We start from the raw sequence: 21,610 nt of genomic DNA on the forward strand, positions 1-21,610 counted from the left end.
CACACAGAGTCATGGTTACGCAAGAAGTGTAGTCTGGCTGCATGTCAGAACTTTTCATGGATATTGGGGGAAGTGTGATCAATAGCTATTGGTGCTAAAGGCATAAAAGATGATCTAATATGATCTGTTCTTTCAGGGAGGAGATCTAGGGAAATGTATCTAGGGAGAAAGTATGGCAGTGCCAAGGAGACCCACCGACCCTTCCCGCTGCACCTGCTAGTGTCTGTTCAGGGCATGACACAGGACAGAGGAGTGCTCAGGATCTCACGCAGGGCAGGGGATTGTGTAATCATCTGGTATTTGGTGGACACTCACCATGTTCCAGGCATGGTCCTACACGCCTTAACATTGAAAGCTCAAAGCAGGGCACACAGTGTCAGACTTGTAAGTCACCACTGTACTGATGTCAGCCTCCACACACGGCTGCCCCGGGACCTAGTCACCCGAGCCTGCCCACCCTCCACACTGCTCCAGGCGCTCGGTGAAGGCCTCCCACTGTAGGAACCACAGGGAAGGACATAGGGCTAGTGGTGAGTTTTGTTTGCCAGTCTCCTGTGGCCCATGGACATCATGGGCGTTCAGCCTCTCATGCCATTCTTGGGATAACCCAATCTTTACCTTCTGTGTAGGAGCAATGAGCAGGGATATCTGCTTGCCATGGGAGGTGTCAGCCTCCTGCAGATGTGTGACTGAGGAGAATTAAACCTCCGTCCCACACCTCACTGCCCCAGAGCCAAAGCCTATGGCCATGAGGCTGTCCTTCCTTGACACTGACCGTGACTCACAGGAATGCCAAACCAGGCCACGCTGGACACCTTTAGCTCATGCAACACCACCATATGATGTCCCTCTCTCGCGCATTTCTCTCTTTAAAATCATGATACCTCAAAGCTACTGAGCTGTCATCCGAGAGAGATGTAAACGAAGGGTAGCCAGATGGCTGCAGGAGGAAAAGCTTTAAATTACGGGTTTGCCTACAGTGCCAGGGCATGAATGTGGGCTTCCAGAGCACCAAGGCCCCTGTGGTGGGAGACGTCAGGACACGTCTTTGTCTTGTGTTGATGGTGGCCCAGACTGCTCTCTGCACTCCCCTTCCAGTGGAGCAGTCAGCGTCTACGTCCCCGCACCTTACCCTGGGATGGAACTTGGACATCTCATGGTTTAGCTCCTTGTCTTCCCAGTACCTATGTCAGCAGCTTATGGTAATATTGACTCCCTTCCCCCATACAGGGTAGGAAGGCTGGGCAGGCTGGCTGGCTTTGAAGAATGCCAGCTAAACGTACTTTTCTCTCTCATAATTTTTCTTTGCTAAATTCATCCCCCACTCTTTTCTTTGCACAGGTTTTGACCTGATGGATTTGTTCAGTGTGAAGGAAATCTTGGGGAAGAGAGAGAATGGAGCACAGAGTGCCTATGTTCGGATGGGATCCTACCCTGTGGTGCAGAGAACTGAGTGAGTGCTCCCTTCTCCTCCCAGACCCTCCTGGAATCAAGGGGAATGCTCAGTACCAGGCTGGGCCATAGGGCACTCTGTAGTGCTCCTTGAGGTCACACAGCTCAGCCAGAAGCCTGGAACCTCAATCTGGTTCTTTGCTGCTCCATGATTTATGATTTCTGGTGCCTTTATGCTCATCTCTCCATATGTATTTGACATTCTTTTTTTTTTAATTTTTTTTAAAATTTTTTATTTATTTTTTTGAGAGTGACAGACACAGAGAGAAAGACAGATAGAGGGAAAGAGAGAGAGAATGGGCGCGCCGGGGCTTCCAGCCTCTGCAAACGAACTCCAGACGCGTGCGCCCCCTTGTGCATCTGGCTAATGTGGGACCTGGGGAACCGAGCCTCGAACCGGGGTCCTTAGGCTTCACAGGCAAGCGCTTAACCGCTAAGCCATCTCTCCAGCCCTGTATTTGACATTCTTGCAGCTTTCTTTCAGCTCCTTAAATAGCAGCCGTTCAATGATTGTGGGTACATAGCCCTTACAGTGGGGCAGCCACTGTCTTCTACAGTAGAGGCACACCCCCTAGGAGCACATAATGCCTTTGCCCAGTGGAGATGCAGTTGCAGTGTTGACCAGATGCCTGGCCTCACACATATCAAATGCCTCAGCATCTCCTGCTTTCTCCCCGAGGTAGCTCTACTGCTTCACAGGGCTGCTGAGAGGCTGTGCTGCAGTGCCTGATGCGCACTGGGCCTCCAGCCGAGGGCTAACAGTGGTCCTTCAGTGATTGCCCCATTCTCAGCAGTAGAGACAGACAGAAGAATTGAAAACTAAGGTGAAATTACATCATGCCATCTTTCCTTTACTTGCTTCCAGTTGTTCTTAAACTCAGAGGCCAGAGTGTGGCCTGGCCATCGCACCTTTGAGGTCTCATGGCTTGTCCCTTGCTGAGGGTCATACAGGTTCCCGCCACGAGGCTGTGGCTAACGTTCTTCTCTCTAGCTGGGACACCTGCTCTGCTCTTCCTTCAAAGACAGTCAACCACTGTGCTTTTGAGGATGTTACCTTGGAAACCCTAGACTGTCAAGCCTTCCTTCCTCTATTCTTCTGCCACTGCATTTCTGTACAGAATATGGCAAACGCATCACACTATGTGGCTGGTGTTCAGCAGGCAGTCTGCCCTGCTCCATCAGAAGCTTTGGGAGAGTCAAGTCTCCATGTATTCCGTAGTCCAAGTGCTGGGCAGAGCCCTGCCTAAAGCAGGCCATGGGTGGCTCTGCTGAGAGCAGATCTGACCCCAGGGAGTCAAAGTGCTTTGTCAGATTTCTGCTGGCAATGAGGGGCTCTGAGTTCTCAGCATGGAGGCTGTATTCTTGTATGTGTGCTGTGACTTAGTCCACTGAGCATTCCCTGAGCACCCCCCCCTTCCGCACACAGAACATTGCCTAGGACTATAGCATCACCCCACCCAAGGCCTGCATTCATGAGAGTGAAGGGATATGAGGCAAGCGGCACCCTCTCTCCGGGCTCTGTCTTTTCATATGTAGAGGGGTCTGTTCTTGACTGCTGACTTCTCAGACACAGAACATTTCTCTCTCTGCAATGGTGGCAGATGCCAGCGAGACTGTTGCGAGTCACCTGGTCCCACACTCATTTGGGGGAATACAAGGAAGGACGGATTCCAGGCTCCGTTCCCACTCCGCTCCTCCTTACTAAATAAAACAGCCATATGACTTAGAAACAACAACAACAACAAAAATGTGTGACTTTGTCTTAAAGGAAAATGCAGTGGAGAGACCCGAAGTATGAAAGGAGAATTACACAGGCATGGCAGGAGGACCTAGCCCAGGATCCCTCTGTTGGCTAGCGATGATCTGTTCTCATAAGGCACTTGGGTCAAACAGAAAACTGCTTTTAGCTGTATTCTCGGGAACAGAGGACTGGGCTCACATAGGGCTGACGTTGTTCCTGAGACCTAAAGGAAATCCACAGCACTGACATCTCAAGAAAGACTTGTTTCCCAGTGCTCTGAAATGTGCACTGTGCTTGCATCCACAGGCAGTTTACTATGCAGGTTAATTCTATTTGTAGTGAAAGGAATGCCACTTTCAATATCCATGATTTTTTTCTCACTTATTTAACACATAAGGGGTATTTTACACATCTTACCTAATTTATTCCTTACTACAATAAATTGAGGTGACCAAAATAGGCACCATTTTCATTATCTGGTGCAACGTTTGAGTCTCTCAGTAGAGGAGTAACTTGTAGTGACTTACAGCTAACAGGAAGCAGAGTGTGGCCCCACACTCAGGTTCATTAAGTCCAAACCTCCACCCTTTGTACCATAATCTTCTAATCTGTTACATCACATCATTATGGGAAAGATCATGTTATTTCATCTCATTTCTTCAAGTGTTCTTTCCTAATTGCCCTTCACATCCTTGATTATAATGGCTATTCTCTTAGGGTCTTTGAGTATATGTATGTTCATTAGGCCCTGTGTACACACATAGACACACACACACACACACACACACCTTGAGTATCCTAACAAAAATATGTATATAACATATTTGTGTGTCTCTCTCTGTGTGTGTGTGTGTGTGTGTGTCTATTTTTGGAAGTTACACTCATGAAAGAAAATAAAGAGATAAAGAAAAGTGAATTGGCTCTTTATGATTGCCAAACTTGTAACCTATGGCCTAGGTGGGCTTGTCCCATCTTCCTGCACATGCACACGGAGCCCAGGTGCCAGGGCTGGCTGGCTTTGTCTTTTCTGCTTGATGTGCTCCTGGGTGAAGTTCCAGATTAGAGAATGATGACAGAATGATGACATCTAACAACTGGGCCACCTCCTAGCTTGGATCCACATGTGGGCTGAGAACCAGAAGGGACTGATCTTAGTTCATAAGTTCTGTGGACACAAGAAGCGTCCCTGAGGATCCGCTAATCTAAGAAGCAGGAATCCAGACGCCTCCCCACTTCCCTTCCTGGCTGTCTGGCCAGAAAGCTTCAACCTACTTCAATAGTGCAGTCAGCCTGTGTTCTGAGAGGCAGCCTTCCATCCCTAGAGTAGTGTGGGGCTCCCAATGGCCAAGTTCTGTAGAAGAATACAGTTGGCTGGTGATTAAGAGCAGCACTACAGAGATCAGATCCTCTGGATGTAAATTGTTTTCTCTTTTATTTTTTACCATGCTTCATGGAGTTAACTTTGTAGAGTCAGGGTACCCTGCCTGTAAGGAGAGGATAGAAATGTCTTCTTCATGAGTTCTTTCCAGGAAGAAATGAAAGAAATATGAACGGTTCATGTCTAGCTTATATTAGGTCGTCAAAAAATACTTGTTTTAAAATTCAGTCTCTGAATCTTGTGTCAAAAGCAATCATATGGGTAATTTGTTGAAGAAACACTGTGGAAAAGTAAGATAAACTTTAATCACTGCTCTAAATCAGGGGCCAAATATAGTAGTGTCTGGAAACATTTTTGTTGTCACACAAGTGTAAAAGGAATGTACCCTCCTCTTGAGGACAGGGGCAGGGGTATTGATTGGTATCCTCCATTGCAGAATCAGTGGATCCTGGGACGTGTCCTCTGGGACAATGGGTGCGTCCTTCTCTAGGGGAAAGAAAGGTTTTGACACAGTAAGACATGACAGCTTTCCAAGTTCTTCCTCCCACAGCACATGTGCAAACCCTGCTGACCTATTGACTCTGGCATTGCTCAGGGATGGGGATTTGTCAGGCTTCCTAATAGGGGGTCCTCATGGGTAAAATGTGGGGATTTCCAAGGAGCAGATGGTACCCGTTGAGAGAGATGAGGAAATGAACAAGTGTGTGAGTCCCTTGTTTCAGAGCCCTGGGGGAGGGAGAAAGCAGATTGCCTAGGTACAGGTCAGAGATGCAGAGCTAGGAGAGGCTTCACTATGGCAGTGAGATGGGTGGTGAAAGGCTGACCTGAGGGACAGAGGGAGCTCAAGCTCAGGGCCTATGTCCATTACATGAGCATCTGGTGTGAGGGTGTTCTGGGGAGGTGCGGGAAGCCTGGAGGGCAGCCTGGAACTTGGCCCTTGGTTCTCCATAGTAGGGCTAACAATTTTCAATACTGAGTTTGGAAGAGAAAGAGCAATTCTAGGACTGACTGGGGTGAAGTATGAGAAAGCAAAGGTGCTTCAAGACAAGGGTCTGGTCTCGTAGGAGGGGTGAGCCCAGGGCCTGGTGAAGAAAGCAGATGTCCTGTGTCTTAGTCTAACCCAGCTGCTCTGACAAAGTTGTATAGCTTGGGTGGTGCATGAAAAGGAAGGATGGATGGAAGGAAGGAAGGCAGAGAGGAATAAGGGAAGGAAGAAGGGAAGAAAGGAAGGAGGAAAGGAAGGAAGGAAGGAAGAAAGGAAGGAAGGAAAGAAATATAGAAGGAAGTAAACCATTTCCCACAGTCCTGGAGGCAGAATGTCTAAGGTGAGGTCCTTGTCAGTGGTTTTCTTGCTGTAACCACATGTGACACAAGGGTGAACAAGCTCCACGAAGCCTCTTTTTGGGCATGATCCTATCACGAGGTTCTACTCCCATAACCTGATCACCCTCTCAGATTCCCACTTCTGAATGCCATCATCGTGGAGGCTAGGATTTCAGCATATGGATTTGGGGAGGACATAAATATTGAGATCATACCATCTTGATACCCAGGGCATGGACAACAGGACAGGAAACCCCAGTTTGTCCCTGCTGGGAAGGAATGGGACTGGAAATGTGTAGTCTGGGAGGCCCCATTGCACCTGGACCTGGAGGAGGGTCACCGGGCATCTCGTTGACTGTCAGTCACAGGGATGCTAAGGCAGCAGCGGGCATGTGATGAGAGCAGATGTGAAGGAGCTGACGGTGGGGACAAGGTCAGTGATGGGGCCACAACGTTGGTCTACAGAAGGCCTCATAGCTTCAGAAAATGGTATGAATATCAGCTGAGAGGTGATTGTGGAAGTCCTTAGGGAGAAACAGCGCAAGGACTTAGTGGTTCAGGAAACCTGAGGGCTTCCTGTGACAGCTCCCTTTCTTAGATAACCTGACAAGGAATGCCTCTGTTTGTCCCCAGGGATGTGTTCCCCCAAGGTCTGCCTGATGAGTATGCCTTTGTCACAACCTTCCGGTTCAGGAAAGCATCTCGGAAAGAAGACTGGTACATCTGGCAGGTCATCGACCAGTATGGCATCCCACAGGTATGGGCAGCACTACCTGGTCTCCAGCACACAGAGCCAGCGGTGGCCACAGAGTAATGGCTTCAGGTACTGGGTTTTCTCCAGGATATTCCGTGCTGAGACTAGAGAGGAAGAGGAGACCTCTGAAAGCCTTCAAGGGAAGTAACCTGACCAAAGGACTCACCTCTTCTCCCAGTGATCATCCAAGGCCAAACCTTCTGGGGCCTGTGGAGAAGGAGACCTAGTTACCATCTCTGGGGACTTGTGTAAGCTGGGAAGTGGCCACCTGATCTGCTGTCGTATGACACATTCTGGTGATGTGAGTTGTGGTACGATACAGTGTAGAAATGGGAGCAGAGAGGCTCAGAACTTGACCCCAGCTCATACAGGGAATGAGAGAGGAAGTTGAGATTTGAACTCAGGCATTTGAAGTTCCCATCTATGCTATTAACCTCATGCTCATCTGTCCCCTGTTCTAAACATGACTAGGTCTACTGGACCTGTTGTGTGACTCCTGAAGGGCCTTTGGTCACACTGAGATGCAAACACATTTTCAGAACTAACCACAGAGAGGTTGGATTTCCTGTGTGGGAGGCTGAAGCAGGAGTGGAGGCATCTGCAGAGGCCATTGTCTGGAGAGCAGGCTGTTCGTGTGCGCCTGTCCACCTCAATCTCCAGCTAGCCGTAGGTTTGCTTCTCCAGTGTCTCAGGTCTGGCAGAGTGGGACTAGACTCAAGCCATGACATTTTTGTGGGCGAGGCTGTGCCACCCCCTCAGTCTGGGTTCTTTTCTTTTATGGCATTTGCAGAGCTGTGTAAGCTCCCTCTCTGCCATGTCTGCCCCTCCTCCCTGCCTGTTGCAGTGAGCTATATGTAGAAACACTGTATGTCCCTGCAGAGGGCGAGTCTGCTGTGAAAGACCCGAGACTTGCATTGTGAAAAACACCCAGCAGTTCACTTTCATAAGCAGCTGTGGTGGAATGCTCGGTGTGGGAGTTGCTGATGGTGGGAGCCTCCGTTTCTTGCAAAAATGCAGGCTAGACACAGGAGATGTGGGACCAGCACTTCAAGAAGGCTGGCCGTCTGCAGACTATTGTTAATCACATGCCAGGCCTGCCATGGTCATTACTGAGCTGCAGGAAGAGATGTGCTTCTCCATTCTCTCATTTGGTAGTTGGAAACACCTGTGAAAGATGATGTATTCCCCACTTGTCATTAGGGGAAAACAAGGGATATTCACTCATTGCAGATACGATAAAATGATAGGAAGCAGACTAATGTGGCAGGAATAAAAAGTGCTGTGTTTATGTGTGTATGCATGCACATGCATATGTGTGTATGTTGGGGTCAGTTAAACACCGGGTTGTTGAGGGGGAAGGAGGGTATGGAGAGCCTTTACATTTGGCAATAGATGGTAGCAAGTGTCTGAGATCAGGAATGGAGAGACAGATAAGAACAAAGTGGTGGTGGTCCAGGTGAGAAATGACTCTACTAAGAATACAGTGGAGGTGCTCCAGGTGAGAGATGACTCTAGTAAGAACAGAGTGGTGATGATCCAGGTGAGAGATGACTCTAGTAATAACACAGTGGTGGTGATCCAGGTGAGAGATGACTCTAGTAATAACACAGTGGTGATCGTCCAGGTGAGAGATGACTCTAGTAATAACAAAGTGGTGATTCTCCAGGTGAGAGATGACTCTAGTAATAACACGATGGTGGTGATCCAGGTGAGAGATGACTCTAGTAATAACACAGTGGTGATCGTCCAGGTGAGAGATGACTCTAGTAAGAACCCAGTATTGGTGGTCCAGGTGAGAGATGACTCTAGTAAGAACCCAGTGTTGGTGGTCCAGGTGAGAGATGACTCTAGTAAGAACCCATTGTTGGTGGTTCATTTGAGAGATGATTCTAGTAAGAACACAATTGTGGTGGTCCAGGTGGGAGTTGATGCTCTCCAGATGAGGTAACCTTGGAGGGGGAAGATCAATTTGGATGTGTCTTGAAAATAGACTAATAGTATGCTGATGGATCTGAGAGATGAAGTTGCTTCCCTGAAGCCCCCCATCTAGTGTTCCTCATCATGAGAGTTTAGTGTGACGTGTCATGCTTTGCTGTTTCCTGGTGGAGGCAGAGTCATTGGACAGAAAGCCATACCAGCAAGGGTCTCCTCATGGTCAGAGATGTGGTCTGAACTGTCCTGAAGAAACAGAAGGCCAAGGCCACATTTAACTCTGGATCCCTCAGGTCATGGGTGTTAGGAGTTCTTTGTTGCTAGACAGGAGTTCATCATTTTCTGCTTTTTTTTTTTTTTTTGGTTTTTTGAGGTAGGGTCTCACTCTGGTCCAGGCTGACCTGGAATTAACTCTGTCATCTCAGGGTGGCCTTGAACTCATGGCGATCCTCCTACCTCTGCCTCCCGAGTGCTGGGATTAAAGGCGTGCGCCACCACGCCCGGCATTTTCTGCTTTTTATTCTAGACACATCGTGCATTCAGACAAGGCAATTAAAGTCTATCTGAGTGTCTACCTTTGTTGTACTTAATGCAGGCAGAGTCCGGCAAGAACACTCAGAAGCCAGGTCCATGCTATGAATACTGGCTGATTCTGGCCACTGCACACTAGCACAGTGGCCAGAAAAACATGGGAATTATGGAAATGAACAAAGAGGAGACAGAGTGTCTATTTGAAAAGATGAGGAAGGCAGACAGTAAACAGGGAGACAAGGAAGTGAACAAGATATATTCATAGGTTTCTGTAGTACTGCAAATATAAATGAGTATATAATATTAAATGAATCAATCATTGAGCAACATGTCTGGGCTATGAGAATGTTAAGTAGCATCCACCTTACATGTATACCAGAGAGACCTTTTCTACAATTACCAAGTGTAGCAGACAGGTTCAGATTCACTGAGATGAACTTCCAGAGCAGGCATAATTATGGAGGAAGAGATATTTTTTGAAGCTTACAGATCTAGAGGAAGTTCCATATTGGCAGAAGAAGCTGGTCTGCTTTCACAGGTCCAGGCGGACAGAGAGAAGCACAAGCCAAAAGCCAAAAGCCACACAGCATAGCACAGCACAGCGTACTTCAGGAACTCCAGCTAGGCACACTTTGCATATCTTTAGATAGAAATCTGAAACCCACCGCCTCACCTTAAGATCTGCCCAGTGACACCGCCTCCAGCCAGGTGGCTGCAGATGCAAAGTACAAACTAATAAAACACTGAATATACTGGGGGCCATTTGTTTAAATTGCCACACCAAGTAACTTCCTATAATTAAGACTAAGAGAAATGCCTTGCATATAAGTACTGTATAAATTGCTTGCACATATATTTGTGGATTTATCTTGGCAAGACTATGATGTAAGCAATAATGGTGATCCCCTTGTACAGATGAATACAGAGTACAGAGAAGTCACATAACCTGCTCAAGGTCACAGATCCAAAACATAACTTGCTGGTTTGGTTGGCCAGGTAACAGACATGTCACTGGACACAAGCAACTCATGATCTGAGGATGAACTGACTGGGGTTAAGGGTGGGGATGTAGTTAAGTTGCAGTGGATATGGGAAATAATAAGGGGTATCCAGGCATCCCTGAGTTCACAACAGCAGGACGCTACAATGTGGAGGGGATATCTAAGTGTCAGGACGGAAAACTAGAGCAAGGGCATGCGAATTCCCTTAATGATCCTTAGCTCATGGCCCCTGTGTCCATGTGCCAGCAAGTCTCCATCCTGTCCATCGCTGTACTCCTGACACCTGGCATGCAGCTTGTCTGCCACACACCACATCTTCAGCGAACTTTGTGGAGGTTGCGATGGGGGACGAGGTGATGGAATGTCTATAGATGAGAACAAACTCATTTATTCTTAAATAGCAAACCAAGGTAACTTTCCTTTGGTTTGCTTTGTGCCAGAGGTATTATGTAAATGGCTGGGCTGGACATGTCCCAGTGGCCCTGCAGAGAAGACCCCTACCAAGTGGATTTCTTTCCTGTTAAGGCACAGCTGAGGCCTCAGACAAGGAACAGTGCAGGTCACCGGCAGGCTGCAGACCGGAACCAGGCAGCTGGCCTGGAGATGGGCATGTCTTATGCAGGGCAGGTCCTTTGATCCTGGAGCTAGTTAGGAATTCCACTTGGTGCCCCACTGTACTCTTCATGTCCCAGTCTCCCCAAAACCTCCAGGCCTCTCAAGACAGGGAAATGCATGGCCCCGGTTAACATTCCATTGACCATTAGGTTTAGAGCAGCCTACGAAGTAGACAGCGATAGCTTTGTGCCGAGGAGGAAAATGATGCTCAGAGATGTGCCAGGCTGGCCTGTGGCTAGAGAGCAGTTGACCATCCTGGTGAGAGCCATAACCAGATGTTACACAGCTGTGCTAGGGCAGATTCCAGCCTCTTTCCCTATCTCCTGAGCCTCCTTGGTCCCATGATGCTCAGCGCGCATAGCAGGTGCTCAGGGTTGCTGGTCTCCTCCTCAGGTCTCCATCCGGCTTGACGGCGAGAACAGGGCCGTGGAGTACAATGCTGTGGGTGCCATGAAGGATGCAGTGAGGGTGGTCTTCCGAGGCCCCCGTGTCAGCGACCTTTTCGACCGGGAATGGCACAAGATGGCCCTGAGCATCCAGGCCCAGAACGTGTCCCTGTACATCGACTGCATGCTGGTGCAGACGCTGCCCATTGAGGACAGGGAGAACATCGACATTCAGGGCAAGACGGTGATTGGCAAGCGGCTCTACGACAGCGTGCCTATCGACGTGAGTGCTGGGGGCCCTGCAGCCGGGCGTACGAGGAAGGACGCTTGGGAGCTGGGAGCCTCAGTGTCCCCACATATGTGTGTCGCATCTACTACTTTATCGAGTTGTCACTGGGTGCTCTCTTAGAAGGGAGGATCCTGACTTCAAAAGCTCTGTATTGGAGCCCAAATTTGCCATTTTTCCTTCCTTTCTTCCCGTTTTCCTCCTCCCTTCCTCCCTTCATTCTTTCCTTCCATCTTCAGCCATTTCATCGGTCACTCATCACACGCAATTCACTGACTTCTGTGTGTCACACACTGTTTTCAGGACTTCTTCACAAAGAGCACAGGGCTGACAGGCGGGGCGGGGGTGGTTCAGTGGGTATGAACGCAAGCGTGAGGACCGGAGTTTACTCCCTGGTACTCATTCAGAAAGCTGAGCACGGCTGCGCACACCTGTCCCTGCTTTTCCCGGAGAGGGGAGCAGAGACAGGAGGTTTGCTTGGGGTCACTGGTCAGCCAGATTAGCTGAAAAACAGCATGAGCTCCAGGGTCAGCAAGTGATTCGATCTCAAGGAAATCAGGCAGAGAGTGATGCAGGAGGACATTGGAGATCCTCTTCTGGCCCAGACACATGTGTACATCTGTGCACATCCATCTGCACACACAAGTGCCCTATACCACACACACACACACACACACACACACACACACACACACACCACATGTTTCATACCACACACACTTCAACAAGAACAACAAAAAGCTGACATGTAAATACTAATCATTATAGATAAGGGGCTTGGATATTCCTGGATTTTTAAGTCAGTAAGGGCTTCTGGAGTGAAACTCCAATGGAAACTGAGGTGCAAAAACAATTTGATGAGTTCTGTCAACTGTAGACACCCACCTAACCTCAAATTATGTTTAAACCGTGTACAATATTCCCAGGATGGACAGACGTGGAGGAGAATCCTGCTTTCCAAAACCTGGCCCCTCCATAGACAGAACACCTACTGGTGCTTTCTGTGTGTGCTCTGTTGGGACAACGTGACAGCTGCTGCCACTGTCATCAGCTTATCTTACCAACCTATTGTCGGCTCTCACAGATGTTGAACTTGATGAGTAGGAAAACATCTGTGGCTTTCACCAAGCAAGACCTCCTGTGGGAAGAAGTCTCGCACTGAGGTCATTCAGTCTAAGAAAACTCCATGGTGGAAAACAGCATCAAGCATGATGGGACCCCAGGGAGGGCTGCCCCCCGCATGAGCAGGGTGGCTGTTCAGAGGGGTGTGCAGGGCAGCGTCTTAGATGAGGTGACTCCTGGGACGAGCCCCAAAGGAGGGGTGGATTTTTTTTGTGGAAAGAAGATGAATGCCACGAGGGGGCGCTTGCCTCGGTTCCAGAGGCATCGACAGAGTGCGCGCTTGGAGTGCAGGCAGGGGGAGGCTCCCTGTCAGGGAGGCCTGGCTCGGGAAGGTAAAGCAGACAGTGAGGGCCAGGGCTGTGCACAAGGTGCCTCTTTACTGCAGAGGGCAGCGGCATGGGAAGCTGGGTGTTTGGGAAGGAGGCAGCCTGGTAGCTCAGGGCTCTGCTGAGAAAGGATGGGAGAGGCCAGGGCATGTTAGCTGGGTCAGTTTGCAGAATCAGCAGGTCACTTCTTGGTAGAGTACCGTGGGATTTCTGGAGACTCCGTGCTGAGGGAGTAAGCTGGTGTCGGTGAGCTGGTAGGTACCTGACCAATAGATGAGTGCCAGTCCCTAATCTTAGAGGGAATGGGGTCACATGAAGGGAGATTCCGGGTAAAAGGCCAGGGCTCTGAAGCTGGAGTATCTAGAGAGCTCCCTGAGGCCCTTTTATCTACCCCATTATAGGGACCCTGCCTTCTCTTTCCATTTCTTGCTTCTTTGGCTCAGGAGAGGAGTCACTGGGATGAGGAGTCTTGGGGATCCACCCATCCATGCACACTAGCTCTTGGTTATTATTGCTAGTCTCATGTCTGAGATGTTTAAACCTGACTGACAGCCTCTGCAGTGGGATCTCTAGATGGGAGGTGTATATACAGGTGATGCTAGGTCTCTGCGATGGGATCTCTCTAGATGGGAGGTGTGTACACAGGAGAAGCTGAGTCTCCACAGTGGGATCTCTACATGGGAGGTGTGTACTCAGGAGATGCTGAGTCCTTGCAGTGGGATTTCTAGATGGGAGTGTGCATACAGGCGATGCTGAGTCTCTTTCTGCAGTTCACGATTAGAGCTGATTGTGGGATAGACTCTAGGAAGAAATAGGTACAAGAAAGTTTGACACACAAACGGTCTAGTCCTATCTTTCCTCTTTTCCTTTCCAGTTTGACCTGCAGAGAATTGTGATTTACTGTGACTCAAGACATGCAGAACTGGAGACTTGCTGTGACATCCCGTCAGGCCCAGTGAGTATGCTGGTATGGCTAGTGGGAAGAGATATATGCGGTCTGTCGCTGAAGGGGTGTTCAGGGCTCAGGAATAGGTGCTGTTCCAGGGTGGCGTTCGCCATCAGAATACATTCCTTGGCATAGTCTGGGTTTACGTTTCCCCCAGGGTGTGGGTTGGGAAACCAAACTACACAGTTCTTCCTGTATTGTGGGCTTAAGTCAGGGTGACCCCAAAGCTCCCAGCCATGTGATGAGGTCTGGCTTTGAGATGTGGGTGGCAGAGGTTTGAAGATGTTCTGAGGGGTCACAAGGAGCTGATGGATACCATCAGCAAGCTCCGAAGAAAGGAGGCTGCAGACCTGGGTCAGGCAGTGACATCAGTATTTCTGTGACCCCAGGCACTAGAGCTGAGGGTCTTTCTCAGTCAGGCCAGGAGTCAAGGGCGCAAAGACCCCAGGAGGAAGTGGGGAGGCCATGTCTGACACCACACAGGTTCCAGTTCTGTCCTCTCTGTGCCAGGTCTGCACCCTCAGACCTCATTTCTCACCACATACTTCCCTTCCTTCCCAAACTCTGTACTGAACCCTAACCCAGAGCATGCTCGACGTTGTGACTGTACTGGAGCCCACTCCCCAGGGCTGAGGTACAGTACACCATGCCTGGCTGACAGGGTCCCAGGACACACTGCACAGGTGCAGGGGTCTAGTACATGATTATGGGTGTGAAGAGAAAGTTATGGGTGGGAGAGAAGAAAAGATGGAAAGGAGGGAGGGAGGGAGGGATGGAGGAAGGGAGGAAGGAAGGGCTCCCAAAGCAGATAGAATCCAAAGAAGGCAAGAAGGAGAAAGAGAAGGCTAGGGCATGTGCCAGGCTCAAGACCCTGTGGTGGAACTTTTCTGAGTTATTCAGTTCCCTAATGACTGAACGAAGGAGGAACCCCGTCCCCATGTTACAGGATGAGCACCAAAGTGCTTTGTGCTTCCTGCAGGCTGCCGAGCCAGCCAGTGCAGTGCTGGGCTGGGCTTTGGCTGGCCAGGCTTCAGGAGACCCAATGGGCTGCTGTCTGATGTGCCCGGTCACTCATGCTGTTTTCTCAGGCATCTTCAGGCACATCTAGGTCCCTCTGACTTGCGTTGTTCCTTAGAAGGGCATGCCTCTTCCAGAGCGTGTTTGTCAGGTGAGCAGCCGGACGCTGACCCCGTGGCCTTTCCTCCCAGTGCCAGGTGATGGTGGTGACGGAACCTCCGCCTGCACCCCCACAGCCACCCACCCCCGGCAGTGAGCAGATTGGGTTCTTGAAGACCATCAACTGCTCCTGCCCAGCTGGAGAAAAGGTACCGTTGTTATTCCACCCTGGGTTCACTGTCTGCAGCCCCAGAACAGAATGGGGCAGAGTGGGGTGAGCAGCCCTCCCGCAGTGAGGGAGCTTCCCATCATGCACCTTGTCTGCCAGAGCAGGATGGCCCTGAGCTCACAGGCTCTCAGAGGTCTGTTCTTGGTCCTCGAATCTTCTGTCTATCTGTCATCTATCATGCGTTTACCTTTGTCTGAATAAAGCTTTATGGGTGTCTCTAATTTTAAAAGTGGTGCATGTCTCCACCATCATTAAAAGGCCTCATCTGTGCTTGGGGCTCTGGTTTATTGGCTTCAACCATAAACTAATGGACTCTAATAAGAAGAAAGCAAGTTTACTTTGAGCAGAAGGAGCTTAACGATACAAGGATGAAAAAAATACAGAGCCATGTGGAGTTGCTCGCTCTGAAGTTCTGGGCTGGAGTCTCCAAGGCCTTGATCTCTCGCATCTGGCTGTCCCCATGTACGCGTCCAAGCACGCTGCCAAGGGTGTCCAAGGGGCTCAGAGGTTCTATGCAGCTTCAGTGACACTGGGCCCCAACGTAAAGTGAGGATTGAAGGTAACTGATTGGACACTTTAGGTGTTTCAGGAATACTAAGAGGTCCTTGACTTGTTTTCCTCCCCCTTTCCTTCACCTGTTATTCTTCACACCCTCCCTTCATCCCCTCTTCTTGTTTTATCCAGAGATATAGACTCTGGGGACACAGGGAGCCTTAATGATCCCTCATTTCAATTGGGTTTGGCAAACCCTGGCTCAACTTAAAAAAGGCCTAATCAAAAGCCAGGGAGCTTTACCCTGAGCTTGGCGTTTTGAGAGCTGCAGCTGATGTTAAGATGCTACCCAGTGCACAGGTTAGGGAGGAAGTAGACAGATGAAGGAGGAGGGTGTGCTGCTTCTCCTCCAGCCAGCAGGCTCAGCTCCCTGGCTGCTGTCCTCTGTGATTCAATTGCTCCTGCATGCCAATGGTCTCAGAAGCAGCTGTCTAAACCTAAATTCTTCTGAGTCCTTTTCCCAGTTAGAAGCCCAGTGGGAAGCGAAGAGGCGTGGGGAGGTTTTGATCTCTCACCACTGTGCACTAAGATCTGGAGTGCAGCCCAAACCTCCTCTCCTCAGGGCAAGGCTTCCCCTCAGAGCCAGGTCCATGCCTGTGTGGGTCCCACACAGGTCCTGAGGTCACCTCCAGGGACTTTCGGAGGGGAATTTGGGGTTGCACAGGCGTCTCCTCTCTTTTCCATCTACCTTCCTGCTCTCCAACTCATCAATGCCTGGCTCTCCACTGACCACCTTGGTGTAGCTCAAGGGCACCCCTTCACTTCTGGCCCCCTACCTCACTCACTCTGGGTCCTTAGGGCTTCTAGTTGCATCTCACACTTAATGCTCCTCCTTTATGGGCTGGTTGAGATCTGCTGGTTTCTTGCATGGACCCTTGACAGGATCTTCTCCCTGGATCACCTCTTCCCAGCCCTGAGCCACTTTGCCGGGCTGCTCTCCTTCCAAGATATGGCCTAGGGTGCTTTGCCAGCCATGGTGCTGGCCGTGGGCTTTCCTGTGTGCCTCCTTCCCTCACGTTCCTCACCCTCCACCCATGCAGGATCTACTCAACCAACAACTTCTTTTTCCAAAACACTAAATCCTTTTGTGTTCTCTCCAGGAGCTTCCTTCTAAGATAACAATGAAGTCGCTGGGCTGATAATGTCTGCTAGCCTTTGCTTCTGTTAAAGTTCCAAAGTACAGAGACTGAATCTTTATGCATCTGCCATGGAGAAGGCTATTGTGTAATGCCCTGATTGATGGAAAATGGGTTAGGGTCTATAAAGGGAGATGGATGGATATGGGATGGATAGGTGAGGTGAAGGACACAGGCATATATGCTTCTTTACTTTTGGCAGGACATGACATGATCCTGCTTGTATCAACCAGCATGTAGTCTCAGCCTCACACACTGGTTGCCATTATCTCACCAACCATTCCTTACTCACTCAACATTCTGTCTTCCTTACAGCAGACATTAAGTGCCTTATGTATACACCAAAGTGTGCTACACACTGAGCTTTGAAGACAGATATGATAGGGTCCTCAGGAGTCATGGTGTGCTACCTGGTTAAATGAAAGCCTATGAGATCCAGATCATGCCAGGCAGCTGATAGCCTTCCCAGGCACTGGTGGACAGGAAGGTGCCCTTCTCCTTCCCCCACAGAAGAAGGCCACATGGATGGCTCTCATGTCTACCCATGAAGCAAACGTGGCTGCTACCTCTTCCACCTGCCTGAAATCTGGGCACACAGGCCAGGAAGTGGGAGCGCTCCCCGTGGCAGTTTATTTTCAGTAAGGCAGCATAACAGCTAGCCACAGCATATAGATCACATGTCATTCTAGTAATAAGATCTTTTCCACATTTTTTTAAAAATTGATGGGGTTTACATTTATAAATGACTTTTCACATGTCATACTTGGTATTTTGTTAATAATAATTATATAAACCAATAGCAAATAAGATCATTTTCTTTATAACTAACATTATGGCATTCATGTAACCTATGAAAAGCATTTTATATTTACTTATAATTGGATAATGAAAATTGGCAATCATGTGTTATGGGGGTAAACTGGTGCTCCTGAGAGGGAAATTACATAGAAAAAAAACTCATAAGAGAATTCTTAGGCTGAGTTTTGGCTGCTTACAAATGTGACTGCTTGTGTCACACATGTGCCCTCCTAACTACAGCAGGTGTCACAGGGCTCCAAACACTCAGGTGCGTGCCAAATTCAAGGCCATCCCCTTCTGGACACTGCACTCAGGTGTGCTGGGTCCTCCCGGGTTGCAGCCCAGACTCACAATAAGAAGCCTGGCTGTTCACGAGGGTTTGGAAACTTTTTCCTCTTTCCTGGCTCCTGGGCTGTTCATCTCCCAGCATATAAGGTTTTTGCTGCCTATCATGTCTTGTCCCTCCCCACCCTGGCAGCTTAGCCCACGTGTGTCCCCACGTTCCCCCACTTCTCAGCCAGGGGTGACCCGCTTCTAATCTCTGCTTCTGTTTGATGCTTTTATCTACCGGCTACAGACAAGAGCATAAAGTGTTTGTCTTTCTGAGCCTGGCTTAGTTTTTATCTGCCAGTGGCCGCATCCAGGAGCCATGTGTAAAGTTGTGCATACAGGCTCACAGTTTGATAAGGAGCTTCTGGCTTTTCCTGTTCAACTTACTACAAGACCAGAGATGGGAGGGCTAGCTGGTGATGAAAAAAAATGGGAGAATTAGCACACAGCCTTAATGGTTTCTCTCTGTCTCTTCCTGCAGGGTGAAAGGGGCTTTGGTGGCCCCGTAGGGCTCCCTGGTCCAAAGGTGAGTACTGACGTGGCCCAGACATCCTCAGAGTCCTTGCTCTGCTCTCTGTGGAAGGGAAACAGGGGTGTGTTAGACCTCGGGGGCATTAGCGTTTTTCCTTGGAGCTGGTTGGGATGCCAGGATTAGAACAAGTGTTGTGAGGTTCAAACTCAAAGTCTCTGACCTGCTCAGAACTGCACTTATCAGGCTGAGAATACGAGTGAGGAAAGGCAGAGCTGCCAAGGCCATTGCTTATAGCCTGTGGGCTGTAGCCGGCTCAGCCCCGCAGGTCAGTGAATTCTGCATGTATCCTCACAAGGTGATGGTTCCAGAAATGTTTGAGGTGGGCTTTAAGATTTGTTTAAACTGCATAAAATTCTTTTACCCAGAGTGTGTCAACTCACTGATTGCTCGAGGCCAGGTACTTACCTTAGAATCCTCCATCCTCAGTGATGAACAGCCTCCTCCTTCCCCTCTCTTATTCCACTTGTCCATCCTGGTGTGGTCTCAGAAAATTGACACAGTGTGCAAGAGATCTGTGCTTTTACACAGTCATCACCTGTTCTGGGACTGGATGTAGCTGTGGAAACACCTAAACAGCAGGGCCTCGTCACTGTTCCTGTCACTCTGCCTTGTCCTTTCTCTTTTTCCGTGTAGAGTTCCCTCATCCCACTTGAACTCTCCTGTGTCTCTCCCTCCGCCAACCTCCCCTCTTGCAATCCCCCCTCACCATTTCACTCCTGTCTTACTTGGCTTTCAATTTATTCAGCACATCATTTCCATCACTCACATATGTTCATGATCAGGCACTGATGTTGACTGATGATTCAAACAGTCAAACACAGGCTCTCAAGGGTCTGGGTCAGGCGGTGCCAGCCTTCCTGTAAGTAAATTCAAGGAATGGAGGGATGGACTGTCTCCCTTCAGGGTAGGATAAGTGGCCTCACTGTGGAGTTAGCCAGGACGACTAAGCTCTTCTAGGGACCCGGGACAAGGGCAGCTCTGGACAGTCTTGAGTGTCCGGGTTGGGAGCTCTAGCACAGAGCCTAATCCGATGCTTGTTTCTGCTTTCAACCCATTAGGGAGACGTGGGAGCCACTGGACCAATGGGTGTTCCTGGACCCAAGGGAGAGAAAGGAGATTCAGTAAGTCAAATAGTGTTTCTCTAGATGGTCAGACCATGTGACTAGTTAGAGGGACCCGGGCCTACCCTGTGAACCCCAACCCAGTCATGCTGACCAGTGTTTGTGTGTTCAGGTCCTGGTGAGTAGCCCCACACCCATGGGATGAAGCCTGCCTCTTCTGCAGGAGCACACGATTTCTGCCGGACATGACCCTTGTGGCTCCATCCTTGTCTGTCATCCATCTCCCAACTCTTTATTCTGCCCTTCCAACTTGGTGCCATTATGGTTTCCAAAGTTAGTAATTTTCATGGAGTTCTACCTCTTGCTATCTATTTTCTGTGGTCTTCTATGTACAAGGCTGACTACCCTCCACCCACTTCCCCCCCACTTCATTCTGCCTGTTGTGGGTCTGGAAGGCATTGCAGAGATGAACATGTCTTCAGTTAGTGATGATCCTGAGCCTCAGAAGCCATATAGCTGCAAAGTGTCTGGCTCCACCCAGACAGGAATTCGTTTTTGTATCAGAGTCCTCATTGTACTTTGGGGGTGCAGAACAGCCTCCCTATTAGCATTGTGAGAAATAGATCAAATTGCAGACCTTTGGGAACAGTCCTGGAAGCACAGAGAAGGTGTGATTGCTGTCGCAGTTGCTTGTCACGATGGAGCACTCACCTCCACAGTCACCCTCCAGCATGAGGTTGACATTGGACAGACCTCGGGGACTGCTCTGGGCACCGGCCTGTAATGGCAGTGTGACTTGTGTAGGTCTCTTGGACCTCTGAAAGACTTTTTCACAACTAGCGAAATGAATATCATGACTGCTTTCCTCTAGAGTGCCTGGCCCACAGGAGATGGCCACTGCATGGCAGCTGTCATTTTTGATGTGTGTGATTACCTTTGATTCCTTGTCCTTCTCAAAGCTAAGGAGAAAACCCAAACCCAAACACCAAGGGTCTTTGCCTAGACCTGGCCTGGCAAATGTTCCTCCCTTCATCCCCCACATTGCCACCATTGTTTCTGTCTAGTCTGCCCTGTGCAGATTCACTTGACCCTCAAGGCAACTTTTCCCACTCTCATCATGTGTCTAACAGGAATGACTCTTACTGCTGAGATTGGAACCACTGTGCCTTTGATCATGGAGGCTGGGTGTGGCAAAGATATCGGTTTAAATCTGAGTCCTATTGTACAGGGATGCACCTTCCTCGGCTCTCTGTAGACCTGCCTCCTACAGTGGCATGGGGAAGACAAGAGTTGGGGGCATGTGTCAGTACTCACTGCTGCGGGCTCCATGCCACACACTTCTCTAGTTCAGGGATAGTAATCTCTCACACCAAGTTGGTGAGGTGGCATGTGATGGTGTGCCCATTCTGCAGGTGAGAAAGCTGATATAGCTCTCTTTGTCATGTCCAAAAACTGCTGGGGTGTCTGCCACAACCCAGGGTTCATCCACATGGCTCCATTGGGAATCCAAGCAGGGACTCCATCAACCTTGCCTCACATTGCCCAGTGGTCATCTCCAACAAGATCGCGTTGAACCGGAGATCCTTTCTTTCCTGCATTTGTTGTAGTTCCATAGTATCAGGTCAGCTACCAAGGCTGCTGACCCAGGAGAGGGGTGAAACTGACTTTGAAGAGTAGGAAACTCTTTCACCCTCCATGTCCCTACTTTCAAATGATTCAGCATTCTTTCTGCTGTATCAGTGCAAAACAGTTGGCTCAATCTCAATGGTGGTGATCTCTCAAACAATTACAATTGAATGGGCAGTAGTTTCAGCCCAAATATTTAATTTCTTTCTGTGTCATAGCCTTCTGTTCACACCAGCCTATTTTTTTCTAAGCTCAACCCTGTTTAAGTTTGCAGGACACAGGCAGAATCCATAAAGCCTCTCATACAAACTGCCTCTAGCTCAGTACAGGCAAAGCTCTTCCTTCCCTTCATAAGGCAAGCCTGCACAGTTCTCTTTGCATTTAGGTCTTTCAAATGTGACCAGAATAGTCTATCAGACTCTGTGTTTAGCACTGCA

The 21,610-nt window shown here is 49.3% G+C and overlaps 1 protein-coding gene across 1 annotated transcript in view; it reads left to right on the plus strand.

Moving 5' to 3' along the window:
• The window catches only part of Col22a1 (collagen type XXII alpha 1 chain), a 266,961-nt gene that overhangs the window by 50,398 nt on the left and 194,953 nt on the right, over positions 1 to 21,610 (plus strand). Inside the window, exons 5-11 of the mRNA XM_012948295.2 lie at positions 1,342 to 1,453; positions 6,528 to 6,651; positions 11,121 to 11,396; positions 13,722 to 13,802; positions 15,002 to 15,118; positions 18,436 to 18,480; positions 19,545 to 19,607. Coding sequence (XP_012803749.2) covers positions 1,342 to 1,453; positions 6,528 to 6,651; positions 11,121 to 11,396; positions 13,722 to 13,802; positions 15,002 to 15,118; positions 18,436 to 18,480; positions 19,545 to 19,607 — 818 coding nt within the window. The remainder of the gene's footprint in view (positions 1 to 1,341; positions 1,454 to 6,527; positions 6,652 to 11,120; positions 11,397 to 13,721; positions 13,803 to 15,001; positions 15,119 to 18,435; positions 18,481 to 19,544; positions 19,608 to 21,610) is intronic.

Source organism: Jaculus jaculus, chromosome 2 (assembly GCF_020740685.1).
Source record: "Jaculus jaculus isolate mJacJac1 chromosome 2, mJacJac1.mat.Y.cur, whole genome shotgun sequence".
NCBI lineage: Eukaryota > Metazoa > Chordata > Mammalia > Rodentia > Dipodidae > Jaculus > Jaculus jaculus.